This window comes from Centropristis striata, chromosome 22 (assembly GCF_030273125.1).
Source record: "Centropristis striata isolate RG_2023a ecotype Rhode Island chromosome 22, C.striata_1.0, whole genome shotgun sequence".
In the NCBI taxonomy this organism is placed as follows: Eukaryota; Metazoa; Chordata; class Actinopteri; order Perciformes; family Serranidae; genus Centropristis; species Centropristis striata.
The window spans coordinates 24,406,024-24,429,940 of NC_081538.1; the positions used below are offsets into that span (position 1 = coordinate 24,406,024).

General features: G+C 39.9%; 1 protein-coding gene across 1 annotated transcript; it reads left to right on the forward strand.

Moving 5' to 3' along the window:
* Nucleotides 1-12,168: 12,168 nt before the first annotated feature.
* LOC131960920 (protein FAM180A-like) lies at nucleotides 12,169-23,418 on the forward strand. The gene is made up of 3 exons (XM_059326183.1): nucleotides 12,169-12,490; nucleotides 22,520-22,617; nucleotides 22,956-23,418. Exons 1-3 carry the CDS (start codon nucleotides 12,259-12,261, stop codon nucleotides 23,286-23,288), a joined length of 663 nt encoding a protein of 220 aa, XP_059182166.1. The 5' UTR covers nucleotides 12,169-12,258; the 3' UTR covers nucleotides 23,289-23,418.
* Nucleotides 23,419-23,917: the final 499 nt, after the last annotated feature.

A 23,917-nucleotide genomic window follows, 5' to 3' on the forward strand; every position in this document is an offset into this window, starting at 1 on the left:
CCAGTTGTTTGCATCTCTGATTAGGACACGTTCCCTCACATGTGCACGTCTTGTGTAGGCGTACTTTAAGTTTCTTTGCTCATTTTCCCTAAATCCGAGAGTACATGTTGTGTGTTTGTGCCTTGATGAGGGCTTAAGCTTTGAAATGCAAAGACGTAGAGTTTAATTGTATAATCCAGACTTTGTGAGCCGGGGATATTGCAGGAGAACCAGCGACAGATCTGATCTAACAAGGCACTTTGCTCCGCGGTAGACAGCTTTGAGAGGATTCGGAGGTGGGGAGGGGGGGGGGGACGAAAGAAAGTGTGAGATTTTAACAAGGGAGAGATTTCGGATTTGGTTGGCTTTGTGACTGCCTGACAGTCACAAAGACGCACGCACAATGAAGAGAGAAAGGCAGGTTCAAGCTGAGCTCCCTCCCTCCAGATGTTGTTTTGAAATCGGATACGGAAAAGTCAAAGCTCGAACATTGTCGGTGGCTGAATGCCCAAATCCACTCACAAGCTGAGAGATGAGATGTTTTTTGAAAGATGGTTTTCTCATTCCCTGCTGTTCCCGGGATCGTGCGTCCACACCCCCTCGTGTAGATCAACATTGATTCGTTACCACCAGATCCTCCTTATTTGACATCTTTTAATGAAGCGTGCCTTTTATCAATACTACTGGCAAGGTCACATGGAGGAATTTCATTTTGAGTAATGACATATAATGGGTATTTGTGGCTTATATTATTCATGCTGCTCTGACAAATTGTCGGCGTGACGATTAGCCAACATGAAAATGCAAAAATACTGGCCTGCAAATATTGATTCACACAGGACCAACTATCGGGATCCTGTTGACCCTGAGCAGCATCTGTCAGTCTTTTTTAGGTAAATTGTTATATAGCCTCACCTACTAAGATGTTTTATTGAGTTTCCTTTTAGCAAAATGCTTTGAGATAAGGTCATGTTAGACTTGTCCATCATTTTAACAGACAGGGTCGTTGTGGTGTATATCTAGGGCTTTTTTTCATTTGAAAGGTAAGGAGTGACAGGGTTGTTGTGGGTTATGTCTAGGGCTTTTAATTTGAAATATAAGGAGTAACGGTCATTGTGGAGTATGCCTCGGGCTTTTAATTTGAAAGATAAGGAGTAATGTCATTGTGGAGTATGTCTAGGGCTTTTAATTTGAAAGGTAAGGAGTGACAGGGTCGTTGTTGAGTATGACTAGGGCTTTTAATTTGAAAGATAAGGAGTGATGGTCGTTGTGTAGTATGTTTGGGGCATTTAATTTGAAAGGTAAGGAGTGACAGGGTCATTGTGGAGTATGTCTAGGGCTTTTAATTTGAAAGGTATGGAGTGACAGGGTCGTTGTTGAGTATGACTAGGGCTTTTAATTTGAAAGGTAAGGAGTGATAAAGTTTGCAGTCTTTGTTCAGATTACTGAGCCTCGGTACTGTTATTCTATATTCCTCATTAGTAGCCCCATCAAGCCCTCAGCCACACGATAATCAACATTTTAATATGTTGATACCAGTGATTGATTGATGCCTTTATTCTTAGTGTGCCACATTAAAAGCACTCATGACAACAGTTAGAAAAATATATTGACATCCAATTTAATCACAAAAAAACACAGCTTTCAAAGGCCTGTAACCCTCAAATGACCATCTATATTGTGTGTATTTGAAGCAATATTAACTGAATCTACTGTGTTGGTGTAAATGCTAGATTTTATTAGGAGTGAACCACCACTGTTGGTCGTTTTCCAGCCATTTTGCGCTGTTGTTTTGACTTATAGGTTATTTATCCTACAGTAGTTGGCGATTACTTTTCCTGATATTGTTAATTATCGATATCTCGTCAGGCAAGATGGCTGTCTTGAAAAAGGAGGATAGTTTCCATACATTTTCTTTTGCCTGTGTTAAGTAACCATGGTGTATGTGTGTATATATATATATATGTATATATATATATATATATATATATAGTGCTTCTTTACTTTCATGAAATCCCCTTTTGAGGATGAAAAAAATTTGAGCCAAAAATCAAACGTAGTGGTTCATCCCCGACATAACAGTGAGGACACTCTGCAAGTACTTTCTTACTTCTTCTTTTCCTTTTTCTTCTGGCTGTTTTTTTTATGTCAGCATCTTGGGATTCCACTATCTAACTGATCAGGATTCCTTCCACATCTCCGTCCACAGAAGTTGTGTCAATGTGTTTTTTTTCAGAGAGTCTAAGACCAGACCTGGGCATTAGGCGGCCCGGGGGCAACATCCGGCCCGTTGGCTGTCTCTGTCCGGCCCGCGTGAGGTTAAATTAGAAATCAATACAACTGCAGTGCTTTTATTTTGAAGGCGATTTACGTATGTGTGTGCATCCACAAAAAACACTGAGTTACCTTGTTACCTGGTCAAAAGTACTAATTGCTTTTTGCGTAAAGTTAATTTATAATTTATAATTGCTGGTTTACTGCATAACATACATGCTCTATGTTGTTTTTGTGGTTTGAATGTATGTTGTGTTTAAAATAAATGGAAAGTGAGATAATGTTGTTGTTTTTTTTACCTTGTTTTTTTACTGTTATGTATTACATACTATTTAACCTATTTAACATGCCAAAAATAATGTAAAATGTAAAGTACTATATATATATGTTACCGCTAGGTGAGGTTACCTGTGTATACTGCAGGAGGGATGTTACACATGTCCTTATTCTTGCGATATAGCCTTTATTTTTAAACTTTTCTATAGTGATTTTTCTATTTAAATAAATGTTGAATGTAGCCCTTATTTAGTTGTTTTTGTCACACTAATGAATTAAATGCTGACTCATCTACATTTAACACATTAGATTTATTACACCCGTCAAAATGAAGAGAGCTTCGCGACCCCCGTGGATCTTTGGCGCCCCCCCCCCGGTTGGGAATCACTGGTCTAAGAAACTTTTTTATGCACTTGATCAAACTGTTATCATTTGATAATGGCCAGCACATCTTATTTTTCCAGACAAAGCACCACAAATGACCCCGAGGCATTTTCCTCCTCTTCCTCTCCTTAGTCATGCCTACTTAGTGTCTTCTTCAAGTTAGTAGTCGGCTGAAGCCGCCCCTCTGCCTGTTCCCGCTGAAGTGCTGCATCATCAGCAGAAGGCTGTAGTCTGATCCTGCTATTACCCATCTGGGGGTCGGCGGCTGCAGAAGCTTTGAAGTGCTGCACAGCTCTCCATTTCAGGGCCAAAAGCAAACACCTCAACCCACCTCTCCAAACTCACCTCCCACCAAGAATAACACACACACACCAGCCCCCAGACCTGGAGCTGACCTCGTTGGCAGGGTTCAGCCCGGGTCCCCGGCCCTCCGTCTCTCATTCATCCGCATGGTGTCCCACAGGGCAGCCGCTTTGTTCTGCGGACCAGGTGCGGGGACGGTTTTGTCCGCTGAGGTGCCAGACAGAGAATGATGCAGAGTTTGACCAAAATAAAGCAGATATTTTATTTGTCATGTCACGCATGGAGAGAGTATAGTTTTTACTTAAACTTTGAAGTTTGCTTAAAGTCCAAGAAAACTTTTGAGATATATCTTGCTTGTGGTCCGCCAGCAGGAAAACAAGATCAAAACCCCAAAAATTAATAAATTCTATTTGTTTGTCTGAATCGCTCAACAGCTCAGACACCAAAAGATCTCAGAACTCAAAGGTTCATTCACTTATTTCCCTCCAGTCTTCTTTTTTTCCCCTCATCTCTGTACATTCAAGAAGTCACACAGCTTCGGGAATGGTGCGAAATTCTTTGCTTTAAACTCACACAGATGCGTATTCGTCTCACCTTGTGGCACCCCAGGCAACTATATTTCTGTGGCCATTTGCATATTTGCAGTGAAGTTATTCCATCCGCAAAATTTGGACCACATCAGTAAAAAATGCACACCCCTTAGTCAGGTATACACAGTGTAACTGATTTAATATATATGATAAATACCTTGTAAAGTCTTTCTTCTTTCTTCAAAAGTCCTAAGGTGCATACTGGATGTTGCTTGTGTATAAAACCACACAGAAGTTTCCCAGATTGCCAAGTAATCAGGATGTATATTGATCCATAATATCTTCCTACATGTGCCTTTGAATATATGGAGAAACGGTCTGAACTCAAGGCCAACTGAGAAAGTTTTTCCATCAAAACTTTCAAACTCTTAGTCAAGACGTAGTCAGTCTTATGTCATGAAACTGAATCAGGGTAAAGGGAACATTGGTCTTGAGTGAATGCCATTGCAATATATTTCTGATACTTACAATTACAGTGCAAGATCAAAATTGTACTCCCCACACAGTGAAATGGTGCTATCAAAGAAATGGAACCACCAGCCACACTGACACATCCTTTATTTTTAGAGGTGGGGCAATATTATATCGATTCATGGCCGCCCAGTATCGATATTTAGCGAAACTAGAAGATCTAAGGAATATATAGGCACCATTGCGTCAGGATATCTTGGTATGTGACTCAGTTGCAATGCTATTTCATTGCTATACAGAGCAGTGAAGCTTAAAGTTGAGGAAAGTTTGAGAAAATGTCCATATATGTCTGATATCAGTTGAGTTCAGTTTGACTGAATACTTTGTTGGTCAGTCTGTGGGTTTGACTCTCATTGTGGAGAAATAAAAAGACTGAAGTGAGATGAATAGACTAAGATTTTCTCTTATTTGACAAAACAATTCTTGATTGAATTTAATTTTGTGGACACAAAATACCGTTAAACAGTTAAATCGCAATAAATTATATCGGGATTAAATCGTATCGTGGAGCCTCTAGTGAATAGGTACGTGATATCATATATATGTTCAATTAAAAGTGTGTCATTGCAGGCTTTGTGATATCAGCGGATATTTTATTGTGATGGAGCTTGTGATTTACACCCCTAGACTGTAAATAAAGATAGAAATGACAGCTCCCCAAAAGTGAAGCCAAAACAACTCCATCGCCCCCTGCTGGCTGGCTGCAGTATCGTCATAAACGTCACCCCCAAGACAATTTCTGTAATTTTAGGCAATTCTTTGAGTTTGACTTTATTTGAGTTTATTTATTTAAAACAGGGACAATACATATTAATGAACATATACATGTAAATATGCAAGATTATAGCCAACGTCTAATTTCCATCTTTAGTCCCTTTGGCAGGTTGATGTCAATACCATAAGACAATGAAATCAATAAAACGGTAACAACAAGTAGAACAGTTGGCCTTCATGGCCAGAAAGAGCAGGAGGAGTAATAACCGAGACTGAAAGTGTGTCTTTGAAAACACAATAGAACAGAAAATAAAAATAAAAGCAAGAACAATGAAAAGTATAGTGGTTCACTCGCATATGTAAAATAATAAATAAAATGGTATCGTGGGGCCTTTGCTGATTCACACCTCTATTCATATCCCAAAAAACAGGGAGAAAAGTTTAAACTCTTCTTCGTTGGCCATCTTCTTGAAATTTCCTGGAATGAAGTTACACAAACACTAACTTGGAAGAAACATATTTCATGGTTCCAAAGTTTTTTCATTACCTTGTTATATGGCCCCAGTCTGTTTTCGCTGCCTCTGGCTCGCATCGTGACAACTCCCCCTCTGGGCCGCGTTAATACGGAGGCGCTGATGATCGAGCCCAGCAAACACATCCTCATTACTTTACAACTAGGTGATGATGGCGACTGGGAATCATGAGTCCGTGCATCGGTCATGATCACAGTGAGAGATGTTGCCCCGTGTGTTTACTTCTCGCCACGACTCCATAAGCACCTTTCATTAGCATGCAGACGCCCGCCGACGCAGGCTCAAGCATGAGCGGCGCAGTGATTACACAGGAAATGAAGTATGCATATCCATCATTATTCTCGTTATTAGGCAGCGGCTTCTGGCAGCTGGGTGACACAGCAAGTGGAGCGGCTTCCTTTTAGATTCAGACCAACAAGTTTGTACTTATACACCCTGCTGAAGTGTCCCTGAGCAGCTTCAGAGAACTTTTTCAGTTTTGCTTTATCTTCAGTTAAAAAGCAACAACTTATTTTTGTAATTAAAAATGGTTTCTTAGCTTGATACTTAATCAAATAATTTAAGGTAAATGTAACTTTTCTGTCCCCTGAGGTTGAAAATTAAGATAAATTGGACATTAGAGATTAAATTGTGTTGTTTAATTAGTTTATAGTTGTTTTCTAATTTAAAATGGTATAATTAAGGCACCTGAAGTTTAGCATGAATAATGTTTGTCTACTTGTGTTTTATTGTGGCACCGTTTCTTAAAAAAATATTTTTGTTATCATTGTTTTGGCATTTCTTATGAGAATTGAATTCTACTTTATCACATCTGTTTCCATGCTTAGTCACGCTACAAATTTTTGCTCTTTTGGTATTTTTTCCCCATTTTTTTCCTTGTGTCCAACAATAATATTGTATGTAAGTATGTTTATTTTTTCAATGTGTAACAACATTTACTCCACAAACCTAATTCTACACGAAAAACCTGAGATAAGAGCCATGCAGGACCCTTTAGTGGCAGGTACAGATAATCCACTAGGGGGCAAAAGTGAGCAAAGGTCCCTTTTTAACATATTTAAAAGAAGATGCATCATGCAAGCTTCACATCAATTACAATATTAAAGAAATTAAAACAAGCGACAGGGCCTCAACATTCTGACTCTTGCCTTTAAGTCCACAAAAAACCTTTCAAATCAATTCAAGATCAAACACATTGATTCTTCAGCATTCCCTCGTGCAAAAGAACCGACTATCTGTCACATGATTCATGAATGATTTTCTTCTTTTCCTCTTATAGGGCTCCACAGGAATGAGTTCTTAAACCAGGAAGCTATTTAGCATTTAGCGCCCTGGGTCCTCTCCTCTCAAACTCAATGAGGTTTTTGAATGTGTTGGTGGTTAGATGCCTGAAATAAAGTATGTGGCTAACACAAGCTGAACTAATACAAAAATACGTTGGTGAATACCCCCACTTGTGAATTTTATAGTTTTTATGTGTCCTTAAAAAGGCGGTTGCTAAAAAGTGGCTAAATGAGGCTACATCGGGATATTAAACGTCACGCTGGACACTGACTGGAACTCTCTCACTAGTCCGCCTCACAGCCTCTAGTCGTGTTTTTCAGAGCTCTTGCGAACTCTTGTAAACAGTAGATTTGGTTAATAAACAATTTAGCAAGCTACGACTTTGCTAGCTTGCTAAAACCGCAGGTTAGCTTGTCAGAGAGTGTCTCAAGGGTAACGGCTGTGACGTTCAAGTCATGCTAACGTGGAGTAGTTCTCTATAGCATAATGTAGCTTTTTACTTCTGTCGGCTGCATTAACGCTTCAAACATTATAAAAGTGGAGTTCATTTGTTTGCCACAGTGCTTATTTTCTGCAATGATCCAAAAATCCAATACAAAAATCCCATAGGCAAATTCTCAATAGACCCCATGGTTATGGTAACTTTTGGGTTGGCCTCCAAAAATACGTCATTTTGTTTGCTCCGTGTGAAAAGAACCAAAATCAGAGGAAAATAAGAACACATCAATGCATAAGGCCCATTGTGTTTTTGGAAAAATCCATCTCATTGTGCCTTTAAACCAACACGGCTGCAAGTTGTTCAGCAGTGCACACTTACTCACTGTAACCGTGGCTGCCATCTGGACCCCGAGTCATATCATTATAAATTAATTGGTCCAAAAATTACAAGCGGGGAAACAAAAGAGGAAATTAGCGACGTGAACTTCACAAAGACATTCTATAATTCCACGACAGTTATAAAGCTTTATTTACTCTGCAGACTAATTACAATATTGCATGGTAATAAATAGTGGATGCCGCCACAGTAATGAGACAGGTGGTCTGTTTAGCTGTCTCCTCTGCAGCGTGTGGTGTATTTCAGGCAGACAGGTAGCTGCTTTTTTAGGGTTAGAAGACACCCGGCGCCCACCAGGGCCAACTGAGATAATGCAGGCTGTCCGAGACATGCCAGCTCCATTTAAAGACTGCTGAGCTGCGACTGTGCTTCTATTCAGATGAGGCTTGATGGAATTGTTTGCAGAGGTTTGATGGACAGTTGAGGTAATTATTCTGCTTGAGGTATGATGATTAGGCATTGTGGTTGAACACTCACACGCTCAGTATTTTTGTTGAGTTGTTGTGATGCGTGATGCGGCTCCTGCCAGCGAGGTGGAGATGTTCCAGACAGCCTGTTCTCACACCGGCCGCCACGCTGCCACTAACTACAGTCAATTAATAGATCTTGGCTTTAAACTTACAAGAAGTTAATTTCAAACTTTTTCTCTTGGCCCAAACTTTCTCAAAGAGTCATAATTATCCTCATGATACACCTTTCTCTTTCACCCTGCTCGTGCTTTTTCTCACATTTTCTCCTTTAAATGAATATGACCTTCCAAAAAAAAAAAAAAAAAACGTATATTTTCCTAACATGTTTTTCTTTTTACCTTTTCAACCTTTCGGATCAAGCAAGAACAAAGTCTCATGTACAGTGAAAGCCTGACGAAAAAAGCTTCCCAGCCGAGCTTTGGTCGGGGATTAAAAATAATTAAAAATTTCCGACTCATAACCTCTTAGAGGCTTTGGCTTGGTTTTACACAGACTGTGAGCACAGCAGACGTGAACTGCAATATAGTAACAACGTACACACTGCTCAGTATATAGCTGCAGGCTGTCCTCAAGGAAGGTGGTGTGTTTTACATCCAGTACATGCAGCTTCCTGCTGTGGCCCGCGGGCGTCAAGTCCTGCAATCTGTCAGAAACAATATTCTATGTATTATAACATGGTTTTAACTTTAAGCCATTACTCAAAGCTCCCTGTGAGTCACGGTCCCTGTGCTGGAAGCAAGTTACAAATCTCAGCATTTTCTATATTTGCACAATCAGGTCAGGTGTTTACCTATTATCCTGACTCACAGCTTTGTAAGACAAAACTGCAGCTGCGGTCTTTTTGTGCATGATAGCAAATTGACTATTAAACAAGCAGCATGCAAGTTCAGATGTACAGTGGCCTCGTCGCGATTTGCATATTCGAGGCATTCCGGTGATTTACAGCACAGAAGCAATTAAACTAAAGGATGTCTCGAGGGTCCCCACCTGGGTTGAACCCAAACAACCCTTTGATCTCTGTTAAGTGGCTGCATTCATATTGTCAGACTTTATCTGAATAGAATTCAATTATTTTCTGAATTCATGCAGCAAAAGAGTTGGGGTGCAGCAGCAATCACTGCAGGATCTTGGAGAAGTTTTGGATCTCTCGGTATGTGTCGTAACACTGCCCCCTTATGGTTAGACCAGGGGGGGAAAGTGTTTGTACAGTGTGGACTGTTTGTGTGTTTATGACCCCGAACATTCAGGGGTCAGCACCGTTTTTCTTGTCTTGCACCTGCAGGCAAACAGAAGACAAGAGCTGCAGCATTTTGCTTTTGTTTCGCCCCTCAGATCGCCATCTGCCTCCACCGTATGTGTTAGTCATGTGAATCACATGCAGAGTTACAACTGGTGCACTGAGGCGTTTCTTCCAGCTTCTTCATCCATGTAAATGCATTTTATGTTCTGCATGCTCATAGAATAAGAGAAGGGCATCATACCTTGGTTTCCCATCTGCTTGCGAGCAAATATCAAATGGAACATATGGCTGCGATGGAAGCAAAATTACATAAATTAAAATCGTCCAGTGCTGTGTAGTGTAATCAAACCTTTGAATGCAACCAGATTATGTTTTATGTCCCCTCATCAAGCAGGCAAAGATGTTTTTTTGTTGTGTTGTAAAATCCCTACCACCCCTGCCCCTCCATCATATTTTCGGAGCATTAAAATGGAGCGCATGAATGTCGAGTTGTTGACAACTTTTTCCTACACAGAGACATCAAATCGCTTTAAAAGTATCCAGATAAACGGAGTTATTGCTCCCACATGTCCACTCAATATTTTTATCGCCGCTGAAATGGAATGGGAGCACCACTCGTCTTGTGCTGCCGTTTATGATTGCATTTTGTGACTTCAAATGCTGCAGCTTTTTGTCAACAGGGAATATTTAGCTGAGAAAACGTCGAGCCTTGTGACTCAAAAGGCGGCCGATAACCGCACATAGATAGCAGGCTTCATTCTTTATTCTAAGAGCACAGCGTCAATAAGGAAAAGTGAGCCCTTATCGGTGTTACATTGTTAGAATAAACATTTTAAGTTTGATATCAGCCTCTATTTGAATAATTAATTGTTGCTCTCTAATCTACTGCCTGGGCATAAGTGCCTTTCTTTTACACAAGGCCATTACTGTCTGGAGTATTATCTGTTTTTTATTTAGCAGATGCAGCCTGAGTGGCTGAGCCAAGAAAGCATACCATCTGAAATCCTCAGCACCTACACAGTGTATTATGTGCCTTGGCACAATAATGGGTACTGTGTGTTTATTGCACATATTCTGTGACAACAAAGAGCAGAAGAGGAGAGAGTACAGAGACGGGGAGAGAGTGTTGACAGCCTTGAATCAAGATGCTCTGAGTGGTCCTCACATGGCGGTTTTTGATGACTGTTGACACGTAGCTGTTTGTCTCCGTCTGTGTTTCAGCGTCGTTTGGTTGCCGCACGCTACGTACGAATCAAACGGACCTTTTAAGTCGGGACTTTGGTCTTCGCAGCGCAGAATTTCACTTAATTAACCTAGAATTTAAGCCAAAAGACATGAAAGAAAGGTTTGTGTAGGAGGAAGAAACATGATTTCTATTTCGACAGGATAACTTAAAGTAAATGAATTTATATGGGAGAGGTCAGATTTCTCTATTCTATACAGCTTTGATGTCATATGATAAGGAATCTAGTACTGACAGGCTTGAGGCATGGAGAGTAGACCTTCAAGAAGATATACATGAAGCTGACTGGAAAATGGCATGCTTAAAAGCTCAGAAACAGTCAATCAATACTAGAATGAAGCTATTGCAATACAAGTGGTTTATACCCGGACAATTGTGTAGTCGGCTCTGAACAGTCAACTTTGATTGACTTTGGACTCCTGCAGGCCAGGAGAATGATAGCTCTATCTTGGGAAAAAAATGGATATACCTTCAATAAACGTGTGGGTGAAGGAGATGGAATCCTCTGTGGTACTGGAAAGACTGACTTATATAACCAGAGGAAAGGCGGAGGAATTTGAAAAAGTGTGGAGACCCTTATTGAACTTTCTTGCAAATCAGGGTGCGCATTCACCTTGACTCAGTTGTGAGGTGCTGAGTTGTTCCTGAGTTGTTGTTGTTTGTTTGTTTGTTTTTGTTTTTTTTCTTTTGTTTTGTCTGGTTTTGTTTGTCAATTTACTTGTGTTATAAGCTACCCACATGATCAGTCATGTGAGTTAAATGTTCGCTGCGTCAGAACTTATTGGGTAAAAGTGTTTCCATCTCCCATTTAGCGCATTAACTATTTTTCAAAAAAGAGAAAAACCACCTCAAGCAAATGTAAAAACTTTTTAAATGCATGTAAATGCGCTTTTTTAAAAGGTTCATTGAATTTTGGTGTTTCCATCAAGCTTTTCTCATGCCAATTTTCACAATGTGCATGGAATCTCGATGGAAACATGGCTAGTGTTTGACACAAAGGGCGACCGTTTGCATGTATTCAACCTTTTTTAAACTATCTTTTGTTGCCCTAACTTTAGAGAAGTTTTATAGCCTAAAACTAACTTTTTGATTCAATAACTTTCTGTTATACGTTCGAATAAAAGGTAGATAATCCGGCAAAGTGTCGACTTGTTTACCAATTTCACCTGATTGCTTATTTCTATCTCATTCTGTTTTGGCAATGTTTCCGTGTTGCCAGATCTTGGCAGTTAATTCGGTGCGCACAATACTATCAGAAACTAATGGCCAAAACAGTGAAAACAACCTAAATTGAAAAGGAAACAATAATCATCCATTTAGATGATAAGGACGCTTGATCAAGCAAACTATCCGCCTCTTGTACTTGTAGTTCTGGTTCGGTTATGGCTCATGGGAGGCCAATATGCTCAGTCAATCAATCAGCCAGAGAGTCAGTCACCTATTTATCCAGTCAGTTGGAGAGGCAATCAGTAACTGAACCAGTCAGCCAGTAGCTGTGAGAAAAGTCCAGCCAAGAGGGCAGGCGGTCTCCAAATCCTGATGGTTTCCAGATGAGAGCCCAGACGGCCAGGCCTGAGTGGAGGACACACACATACACACACACAGAAAAAGAAAAAAAAAAAAAGAGAGAAGGATGAAGGGAGGGAGGTGGCAACAGAAAAAATGAAGTCAGAGAATGAAGGAATGATCCTGCATATGAAGCTGGTGTATGTGAAATGCACCAGTCGGAGCATTTTCATCCACCGTCAAGATGTTTATCCCCTGGGAGAAGAGTGTGTGTTGAGTTGTGTGTGTGTGTGTGTGTGTGTGAGGATCAACATGACTCAGTGGTGGGCTCTGCTCATCATTGTTTACCTGTCCATGTACCTGGCAGCCTCTCAGCACCACAGGAAAGGTAGGTGGGCTCCATGCATACATTATATCTCTATCATAGCCTCTCACGGTGTCAACATCAGGTATAAAAAGATCCCTCGGAGGCACAAATTACAGTGATTTGCACCCTTATTTCAAAGATTATTAAAACACGTTTATTATGCTTCGGTCCTGGTTTGCTTCTGTGGAAGAATGTGTTTATCTTCGGAGATATCGGGAACATTGTGACACACAGCAGATTATTTTCCGATGAAAAGCGACTGGCCTGTTGTTGTTACTGGAACCACGCGCTGAGGAAATTCCTTCCTCAGCACTCAAATAGTTTAAAATCTTTGGAGAAGTCACATGATGCCTAAAACCGGCGACAGGAGGGAGACACTGACAGGGTTTTAATTAAACAAAACACTGTCACTAACCACTTTGTGGCCAAAGACTATATTTAGTATGATAAGGTAACATTTGCTCTGATTGGTTTAAAGTTTTGATAGTTTTGGCAAGTATCTAACAGTACAACTTTGGATTTTATTGAATAAATGTATTAAAATTCTTCCACATGACTAGTATACAGTGGTGGAAAGTAACTAAGTACATTTACTCAAGTGCTGTACTTAAGTACAATTTTGAGATACTTGTACATAACTTGAGTATTTACATTTTATGTAACTTTATACTTCTATTCCACTACTTTTAGAGGCAAATAGTTACTTTTTAGGTCGAGATTTAACATAAAAAAACACTATCAATTAAAAGGGATTTGACTTTTTTTTTTTAATCAAACCTCATAACAGTGTAATAAGTAGTTAAATTGAGCTCTACTTTAAGAAAATTAAAATGCTGCATACCTTCATTTATCAAAAAAACTTTTGGATTTTGTAGATCACATGAATAAATGTATTAAAATACTTCCACATGACTCGTATACAGTGGTGGAAAGTAACTAAGTACATTTACTCAAGTGCTGTACTTAAGTACAATTTTGAGGTACTTGTACATAACTTGAGTATTTACATTTTATGTAACTTTATACTTCTACTCCACTACTTTTAGAGGCAAATATTGTACTTTTTACTTTTAGTTACTTTTTAGGTTGAGATTTAACATAAAAAAAATGATCAATTAAAAGGGATTAGACTTTTTTTTTTGATCAAACCTCATAACAGTTTAATAAGTAGTTAAATTCAGCTTTACCTTAAGAAAATTAAAATGCTGCTTACCTTAATTTATCAAAAATAATAATCAAATGATATATTTGGAATATATAAAACAATCTGATTGGGTCCATTCTGCATAACAAGTACTTTTACTTTAGATACTTTAAGTACATTTTGATGCTGATACTTTTGTAGTTTTACTAAAGTAAGTTTTGAATGCAGGACTTTTACTGTAGTGAAATAATTTCACAGTGTGGTATTAGTACTTCTACTAAAGTAAGAGATCTGGATACTTTTTCCACCACTGCTAGTATACTCTGATTTTTCTTACATTATCTTAAAATATGTAGAAAAACAGTGGCCCCTTGTGCCAAAAGATTTAACAGAGCATAATAAGAAAAACATCCTTTACAGCCAAGAGGTTTGGCGGTTTGAACATGTATTATTGTGCTTTTGCCAGCCCAGAAAATTCCTCAAACAAAGGAGATGCTTCTTTTGTTTCTTCGTTTCCCAAAAAACAGTTTTGTAAGAGCTGTCTCCTCTCTGCCAGGGAACTTATTCTGGCTGGGAAAGTTGTTCAATTGTTGTTGTAATTTATGCCAGTTTTATTTATTTTTTGGCCACTTGGGGGCAGCAGAGGGAGCTATAATCACAACATTGACACATCACCTTATAAAACATGCAAACAGCCATTGCTAAATGTACTTTTTTGGCCACCTGATGAATATACCCAATATTCACTGTGCTTTTTACCTTTCTTCTCTCCTCTAACAGCTCCTGAGGGAAATATGTGGCTCTTTAGCTGATAAATTATCCACTATGTTCACCAGCTCGTTCCTAATTTTGTCTGTCTGTCATTCGGGGATGGGTTGGTAGCACACAGAGGATTTCTAAAAGCAAAGACACAGCCCTGTCTCCTGAACATTATGTTCCCATTCATATTCATATCTATCCATCCATCCATCTATCTATCACTTGTTTCTGAGCTGACATTGAAAAACAGTTATAAGTTGCTCAATTGAATCCAATTCCTTAAGACTTCTTTCCATTTTCTCTCGTGGGCGGCCAAATTTGTCCGATTAGCAACCTCTTTTTTTTTTGTTTTCCTCTCTTGCGCAATCTCTCTTCCTTTTACTGTTTACTGGCGGATTAGCCTACAGTAACACATTACACTGCCATCTTCTGACCAAAGTACCTTTTACAGTTTCATTTATTCGCTTTAAACCAGTTGATTGAAACGTCCCTAATTCAAACTTTCCAAATTTCGCTTTAAATTTGATTTGACTTGAATGAAAACATGACTAGTAACTTATTTTAACTTGTTTACGCAAGTTAGCGTAAGATTACTTATCTTACATCACAAACGTAACTTACTTAACTAACAGTACATATTTAGCTTATGTTACGGAACATATTTTAACCCTAAAAATGTTCATTTGCTAAACCTAACCAAGTGATTTTGTTTCAATTCACAACGTAAACTACCGAGACGTCGATAGACAGACAAAACAATAAGCTTCAAGCCTTAAAGTGAGCATTTACCGCATAAAGAAAAAGGGGAAAGGCATTTAGTCTAGATAATATTTGTAACTTAGAATTGTTTAATAAATGGGAAAAAACTTTTCAGTTCCCAAATTGAGTCAGATTGTAATAGAGAACAACTTGCTACCAAGGGCTTTTATCTTTCCAATCACTTTAATCAAAAACAGGCTATTTGTTTTATTTGCTGGGTAGCTGATGATGGAATAATGGTACTAATGGTTTGTAAAGCATCATTCTGAGGGACAGTATTTGGACATATGTGCCCACTCTCCAGCGTCTCCAATCATCTGCAGTCTCCACAGTATTCTAATATCCACGGTGTCAAATGCTGTCTCATCTTCCCTGGCGGTGCTAAGTGATTTTATTGCGGTTTAGCCTCACATAGATTTGTTTCACAGCGGGAATATTGACGGGGAAGTCTGTGTTTACTTTGTAAATAGTACATTTTGCATCTGAGCTGCTAGGAAGATGCAGTTTGTTTGGATTTAACATCATTTGGAGGTGTATTTAAATGCAAAGCAGAGACGATGGGAAGATTTTATTCCCTCTCGTGTCCTTTTCACCCCCTTTTACTGTAACCGGAGGGATCCAGACGTCCATTTTGTTTCTGTTTGTTTTTACCCCTCTCTCTCGCTCATCAAGACATCCCTCCAGCCAGGAATACCATTTAGCCCCGCTAATTAATGGATCTTTGTTGTTCCCTCATCTCCTTGCAAGCAGTTAGCGGGAGATTACAAGTTCCCTGCCTGTGCATAATGACATTGGGGGAAGCCTGCCCATCCAAACGCTGATTGTTTGAATCGCTGGAGGAGGGAGGGCAGGCATGAGGGATGAACGGGCTTAGAACGAGCGGCAGGAAGAGCTGAGATGTTGTGAGGAGGGACATCTTTGTTTCAGTTTGTTATTTCTTATTGCACACCACCACGTCACAGTAAGTCTAGGCGGGCACTCGCTCATCTGCGTCTTTGTTTGAACACAATCTAGCTTAATGCTGAGAAAACAGCACTGAAAATGCCCCTGGTTTCTCATTATCCAATTAAATCTGTAGACTAACATATTTGAAAATTTAAGATAGTTTTACTGCAGCATGCATGCAAAACTATATTTGGGTACAATCTGATTTGTACCACAAGCAACATATCACATTTTTATTAACCAAATATTCATTTATGTAAAAAAATGTTTAAATGTATGACATATAAAGGCCTACTAAATGTAATAAAATGCATAAAAATGAATTTACAGTAGTATATATTGCTTAGATACATGTAAAAATATAAATATACCCAAGACGCTTGTGATGATTATGTCATGGAAGTGCTGAATTAGCATACTGGCTTGATTTTGGTCCAATTCAGGCACTTATTCAACCAGAAAATGAGGAAAAAGTTGGAAAACATGGTTGGTTCCCCTGCAGCAGCATGTTAAATCTTGAATATAAAATACGAACAAGTATTTTACTCTATAAACTGGCTTATATTAAATGGGAATTAGACAATTTTTATATTAAACTTTGTTTAATTGCAGGTTTAATTTCATAATAATGCTCTCATTCTGGAGCCTTCTACCCTGCAGAGGCCCTCAGCTTTTTTTACTCCTTATCATCACCTTAGCTCCACCTGTACCCAATCTTCTCATCAGCTCCTCACTCAGTATCTATATGCATAAAACCCCGCCAGATTTAGTGTTGTGCAACCCAGCCTTCGTGTTTCAACCTTCTTTACTTGTCTTTTTGGGATTCTAGCTGCCTGCATTGCCCAAGTCGTACATTTAGAGCCTCTACCTGTTTTGCTTAGCTGTGTACAACATTAAATTGTGTTTTTCCTTGCAGGGATTGTATTTGTAGCTTTATAAATGCAATAAGACACACGGCCTATTTCTGTATCTGCAGAAGTGCTGCTCCAACCATGTGAGCATTACCACCAATAACGTTTTATTGCAAACTGCTGTTTCCTGCTGCTGGAAGCATAAAGCACACGCTTTCCTGCACACCAAAGTGCTATCGCTACAGCAAACAATGACAGAGAGTAGTAGATAACTTTTATGTAAATTACAGATTATTAATTTCAAATGTAAATCAGCACTGGGTTGGCCTCCGGGCTGTCTTCTCCCTGCAGCTCCTCGATCCTTTAACAACATAACCCTTGTTCTAATGAGCACACTTTCCTCTGGGTGTTGTTTTGTTTACATTGACAATGCTCCACTGAAGCTGAAGTGTCTCTTCAGTATCTAATATGGCTGCGCAGGCATTCCTCCTCCGCTGCTGATCGTGCATCTGGGAGTCACTCATTCAACAAGGAGTGTAAATTCTCACCTACAAGTTGGGATGAACTCATAGCTGCATGTCAGAGTTGGATCTGGGGAAATATCTGCACCACGGTTCCTTGGTGATTGAAAGGAGTTATAGAACAACTCTTTACAATTACACTTACAACTTTTTGTTAATTGTGTGTGTAAATAGATAGTCTAAACATTTATTTTTTTAGATGAGAAGAATAACACCTCTCATGTCTGCACGCTTAATATGAAGCTAGATTCAGGAGATGGTTATCTTAGCTTAGCATGCTGGACAGAAAGCATGTAGCTAAACACGGTGCTCTTGTGAGCGTTTTAAAAGGTCCTTGATTTAAATTTTTACAGGGTGAGTTCCTTAGACCACTCTCATGAAACTACAACTAGTTAGCTTAGCTTAGCATAAAGACAGCAAATAAGGGGAAACTGAGCTAGCCTGGCTTGGTCAAAAATATGGTTACTGAATATGTTGAAAATTCTGTCCAGTCCAGAATTACAAGCAGTCGTCCCACATCCTGTCCTGTTTGCCCCAAATATTAACCAATATAGTAAGCACATTAAATATGAAGGTAGATTCAGAAGATGCTTAGCTTAGTTTAGTTTAGCTTAGTAAGCTAGACTGAAAGTGTGGTGCTAAACATGGCGCGTTTTAAAAAGTCCTTGATTAGATTTTTAAAGGGTGAGTGTTCAGTCTTTTCCTTAGACTGCCCTCAAGAAACTACAGCTAGTTAGGTTAGCTTAGTTTAGCATAAAGACAGCAAACAAGGGGGAATTGAGCTAGCCTGACTCGGTCCAAAAATAGGGTAACCAGATCCGGTATGACAGAATTACGTGTTTCATTACAATTCACACCTACAAGTTGGGATGAAGTCATAGCTGCATGTCAGAGTTTGATCTGGGGATATAACTTCAGTACGGTTCCTCAGTGTTTGGATGGAGCTCCAGAACAACTCATTAGGATTACACTTTTTTTTTAAAGTGATTCTGAGCTTTTGACAGTCTTCATCGTGGGAAAGGTTTGAAACAACTTTTTGAGAAGAATAACACCACTCATGTCTGCAGAGTAAATATGACGCTAGAGCCAGGAGATGGTTAGCTTAGCTTAGCTTGGCAAACAAGATGGAAAGCGTGATGTAAACACTGTTCTCTTGTGAGCATTTTAAATGGTCCTTGATTTTATTTTTACAGGGTGAGTGGGAGACTGGAAACAGCTAGCCTGACTTGGTCCAAAAATGTCCTAAAAAATTATGTCCAACAACAACAACACTTGAACAAGCTTAAACAAAGGCTGCAAAAAAAATGGCCTTGGTTTTTTGAGCTATGATCCAGTTTGTTTAGTGTAGAACGGTTTCAGAGGTTCTCATATAAACTCAGATTAATGTCCGGAGAGTCCATTCCCTTTCACATACATAGCACACAACAGGTGATTGTCCATGTCACACACGTCACCTACTGGAAATTCCCCCTTTGGTTTGAGGAGTGGCGCTTTGGTTAGTTGACAGGAAATGACGTGAGAGGTGTGCTGCAGAAATAGAAATCATGTAGCCCGGTTTCTAATTCGGTCATAAAGAAGTAAGTCTCTTGGCTTTTCTTGAACGTGTCTGAGGGTTTGGGGCGTCGGCCCTTTACTCACAAACGTCACCAAATCGCGTCATCTCTTCACCTAAACATTTCCGTTTGGAGTCTTAAAATAAATGACCTTTCTTCTTCACCCTTGGAATTTTATTTGCTGCTGGTTTTGCGCCAGTCATGACAGAAACGTCATCAACACGCCCACTCACAACCCATAAGCCTTTTTCACACGTGGGCTCAATTGAACATAAAGACTCTGTTGAGGGAGCTGGCAGCGTAAATCTGTTTAGCGTCCAGTTTAACAGGCTCGGACATTTGCATTCTCACATACACCTCCTCCAGGTGATGTCACTTCAGGGTTGCGGTGCATGTGTGAAAGAGACTTTGTGTTTGGGATTACACAAGGTGCCAAATTGGCAGGTTTTTATTATTCTAACACTGGAACGTAAAGCTGCAGATTTTCTTTACATTCTGAATGGGTTGTGAAAGCAAAGCCTGGAGCCGAGACTGGCAGTCACCCAAGCAGGAAGCAGGTACACGAGGAGATCAGCCAGTGCGTGTGGCTTTGGCCCGCATCTCAAATGCTATAAAGCACTAAATGCATCTGGCCGGCGAGGCTTCTGGGCAGCGGGGCTGATCATTACCGCAGAACTGGCGAGGCAGCACACCGTAGATGCCGCTGTAGGGTAGGAGGTTATGAATTCATATGGAGCCCAGTGTTCATACTGTATACCTCATTAAGATCCGTGTGTGTGATCCTACACGCCGAGCAAAGCGCTGGATGGCGGTGGAAAAACAAAGCGAGATGTCTGGAGAAGCTGAAAACTTATTTCATTTTGTGTGAATCCCCTTTCAGCTCTAATCAACTTTACTTTTCACCTCAGCCTCCTCATGCAATGTCATCAGATTGGAGTCTCACACAATACAGGCCATTATATGACTATAAGAGTCCGGGCAGCAACAGTAGTCATATTATAAACCGTATGGAAGAGGGGAAATTGTGTGTTGGGTTACTCTGCATCCTTGTGCGACCTCGTCTGCTTTCTCATTCCGGCGCTGTTTAGACTTGACCTCCCAAAGACTTTCCATTACCAGCGGGAGTATCTGCTCACTATCACACAGTTATGTGAAAATGAGAACGCAAATAGGGTGTTGGAAGTTCAGGCGAGTTCATAAATCATTCCACGGACACACATTACATTATGTCCTCCTGATTTCATTAAGAATTTAGAGAATTTAGCCTGAGAACTACAAGATGGCTCTTTGAGTAGAGTTAAAAGCCAACAAATTCTATTCACTTAGGGTTTTAGTAAACATGCTGTTTCAGTCACATGGTATTGGACCTGAGGCATTAAGTCTTGGGCTGTTAATTCTACCTGTGTATACCATTTAAGGAATATATTTAACATGCCATGTTTGGTATCATTGTTTTCAGCACAACCTCACCTGTATGGCCTGCTTATTATTTATTTACTTTTACTTACTGGATGAACATTTTGAACCCAGAAAGAAACAGAAAAACTTTAATCAGATTTTAAAATGATGGGCGCTGGAGCGGGTTATGCATAATGTTAGGAATGTGAACACAGGCTGCAAATATAACATATAAGAGGTAAAGTGATAATGTTTTTCCTAAATATATTTGACTTTAGCTCCAGTTTTACTTGGCCTATCATCATCATCATAAAACAAAAACTGGAATGGAGCCAGTGCTTAATTTTGCGTTGTGATGTCATGAAGACGTTGTGTGATGTTAAAACTCTGGCATGATAGTCTTGTTTTATATGCAGGTCACATAGAGGCATCACTTTTCAATTGAGACAGTTTCATGACCAGTTAAAAAACACCTTGTAGTTACTTTAAAAGCAAATGTGGTATCAAACTCCCATCCAACCCTCAGCAAGACAAAGAAAAGATGCTTTGCCAAATTTAATGCTGCTTCAAAGCCAAACTCTAACTATTCATCATATTCTTACTGATGAGTTAATTGGTTGTCTTGTAGTAGCTAAACACAACACATAGAATAAGGGCTGGGCAATAATCCAATACAATTATTTATCGTCTTTCATTGGCATCATATCCTGATTAAAACAAATATCGAGCTATGATACAAAACTACATTGTCTAATCAGATACTAACAAGCGCTAGGGCTGGGTGATATGACAATATATTTTACCTAAACAATGTAATCATGCTTGTGTATATATTTTCTATCATGTTTGTATTGCAATGTCAAAAATCAATGGCCGAATTGCGTTACGGCAAGTTAATGTCATTTAGGCCCCGTTTACACGAGGATGCTTGCGGGTAAAACCGACAAAATATTTTATCGGAACTGCCTTTCGTTTAGACGGTGACAGCATTTTTGGGGCTTAAAAACGCAAAAATCTGAAACCACCATCCAGAGTGGAAAACTTGAATCCGCTCCGCCGTAGCGTGTCCGTCTAAACTGCCAAGACGCAAAACTATGCTCAGATCTGCCAATGCGCGTACGAAATTTACATCACATAGCCAGTGCCAGTACAGGAGAATAAACAAACATGTCAGATTATTTACATGCGTCGGACCTTCAAGCTGCTCTGGCAGCTCGAATTCCACACACTTTTGCGTCACAGTATGCAGCAGATTTCCTCCCAAAAACGCTCGTCTAAACGCAGAATAAAAAGTGAAGACGCGACGCCACTTTTGCGTCTTCTGTTCAGACCGTCATCATGTAAATGTACCCTTAGATAATGCTTTACGTTCTGGCAGGTGGGGGCAAAGCAGGAATAAAAGCCATATAGAACGCTGTAGTTTAGTACAACAGTATGGAGCATACAGAAACAGGCTTTACCATGTAGTTATTTCATATAGACAATTTTTTTATCCAAATAACCAGGAAACATGCTTTATCTTGATATATATCGGTATTGAGATACAAAATTACCGATATCGGGATAGAAGGTTATTGGCCGTATCGCCCAGCCGTACATAGAATACATGAGTAAATGTACTTAGTTACCTTCTCCCTCCTGCTAAGAGGTGTGTGACCACGTGGAATTGCCTCTGGTTATCACCTCCAGTAAAATATGGATTTTGTGGTATTTTATCAGAGAGATGTGGCCGCAGCGAGAGCGAGGGGTTTCATTCCAGGCCATATCGGGACACCTTTAGATTACGGGGTCCCTGCTCTGCTACACACATGAACTGACACTTTGAAATCTGACCAAATGAGGTCGGAAACACCTGCCCCCTGCGAGCGCTGCGTATCTCACCTCTGGTTGCAACCGGGGCCACTTCCACTTGTAAATGTAGGAGCATCTGTGGGGTCGAAGAGCAATTACCCTCTGCCCAGCTGGAGCTAGATTCCATCTCACCTGCATAATATTTAAGCTGTAATGTAGCTGTGTTTTTACAACCTCAGGCCCACCCACATGCACGTCGCTTTGGATAATGTGGTGCCTAATTCTGTGCATACATGGGAGATCCTCTAATTTAATTTCCTGTCTTCTAGCTCTGTATCCATCTGCGTACAGGATAAGGCGTGGGGCGTACTCCCTTATCGACCCCACGTTCCAGCGTTCTGCAGAGGACGTCAACCTGCTTTTTGAGGTCAGTTTGAATCCTGTTGCTTTATAAGGTGCTGAAATAGTTAAAGGCTCTGTGCTTTGTTACTGGAAGCCTCTTTAAATATGTCGAGAATGTGCAAAAAGGATCCATCCAAGTCACATTTGTGGTTTATCTTGCACTGCTGCCGTCCTGCTAATCATATGCAGAGTTGTGAAAATATGTGTTTACCCAAAGTTGTCCTGCAAAGCAACATTTAATCCCATCTTCTTATGTCTTAAGTTCACTTCAAATAAGTCAATAAATAGTTTCTATAGTAGATCATATCCCAAACTCAGTTATTAGTTCCTGAGAATGTCCCTTGATGACCCTGTTTCCTCCAGATCCTGCTCGCCGGAATGCAGATCCAAGGTGGTGAAAACAACATGCTGATACCAGATGAGGAGCTGGCGTCCCTGAGGAGCGTGGAGAAGCTCGAGGTCATCTGCGAGGACGTGCTGCCCAAGAGGCTCTCGGACATTCGCCGGCTGACGGTGGAGCTCGGCCAGCGGCGGGGGCGGCCTCTGAGCTGGCAGGACTTTGAGAGGACGGTGCTGACCCTGGTGTACGCCACCCAGACGGTGGCTCGGGTCGGCAGCCAGCAGCAGAGGGAGGCGTGGACGGACGCCGCCGTGCAGCTGTTTAAAGCTGTTCAGAAGGACCTCAGACCCTCTTGAGGAAGAGTCAGAATATGACATTTTTGTTGGGATTTCAATCTTTTATGGACACCTACAGTCATGGAAAGAATTATTAGACCACCCTTGTTTTCTCTCATTTCTTTTTCATTTTAATGCCTGGTACAACTAAAGGTACATTTGTTTGTACAAATATAATGATTAATATTATATCAACAAAAATAGCTCATAAGAGTTTAATTTAAAAGCTGAAATCTAGCCATTTTCTGTGGTTTTCTTTATAACGATTTTGGTTATTGTCAACAAAATCATGGAAAATGGCTCTATATCAGCTCTTAATTAAACTCTTATGAGCTATTTTTGTTGTTATCTTTAGATTTGTCCAAACAAATGTACCTTTAGTTGTATTAGGCATTAAAATAACAAGAAATTGAAGAAAAAGGGTGGCCTAATCATTTTTTCCATGACTGTATATACTGTCCCAGTTTAATACCTACCCTGCTAATGCTATATAATATATACTAATTGTTATAGTATACAAGCAATCTGACTTAAGGTGGAGCTTGAGTTCACAGTGTTTTCATGGGTCAAAAATAAAATTTTAAACTAAAGAAATCAAAGCACTTTACTGTTTTGTGCAAACAAATGATGCAACACATGAGCTGCCAATC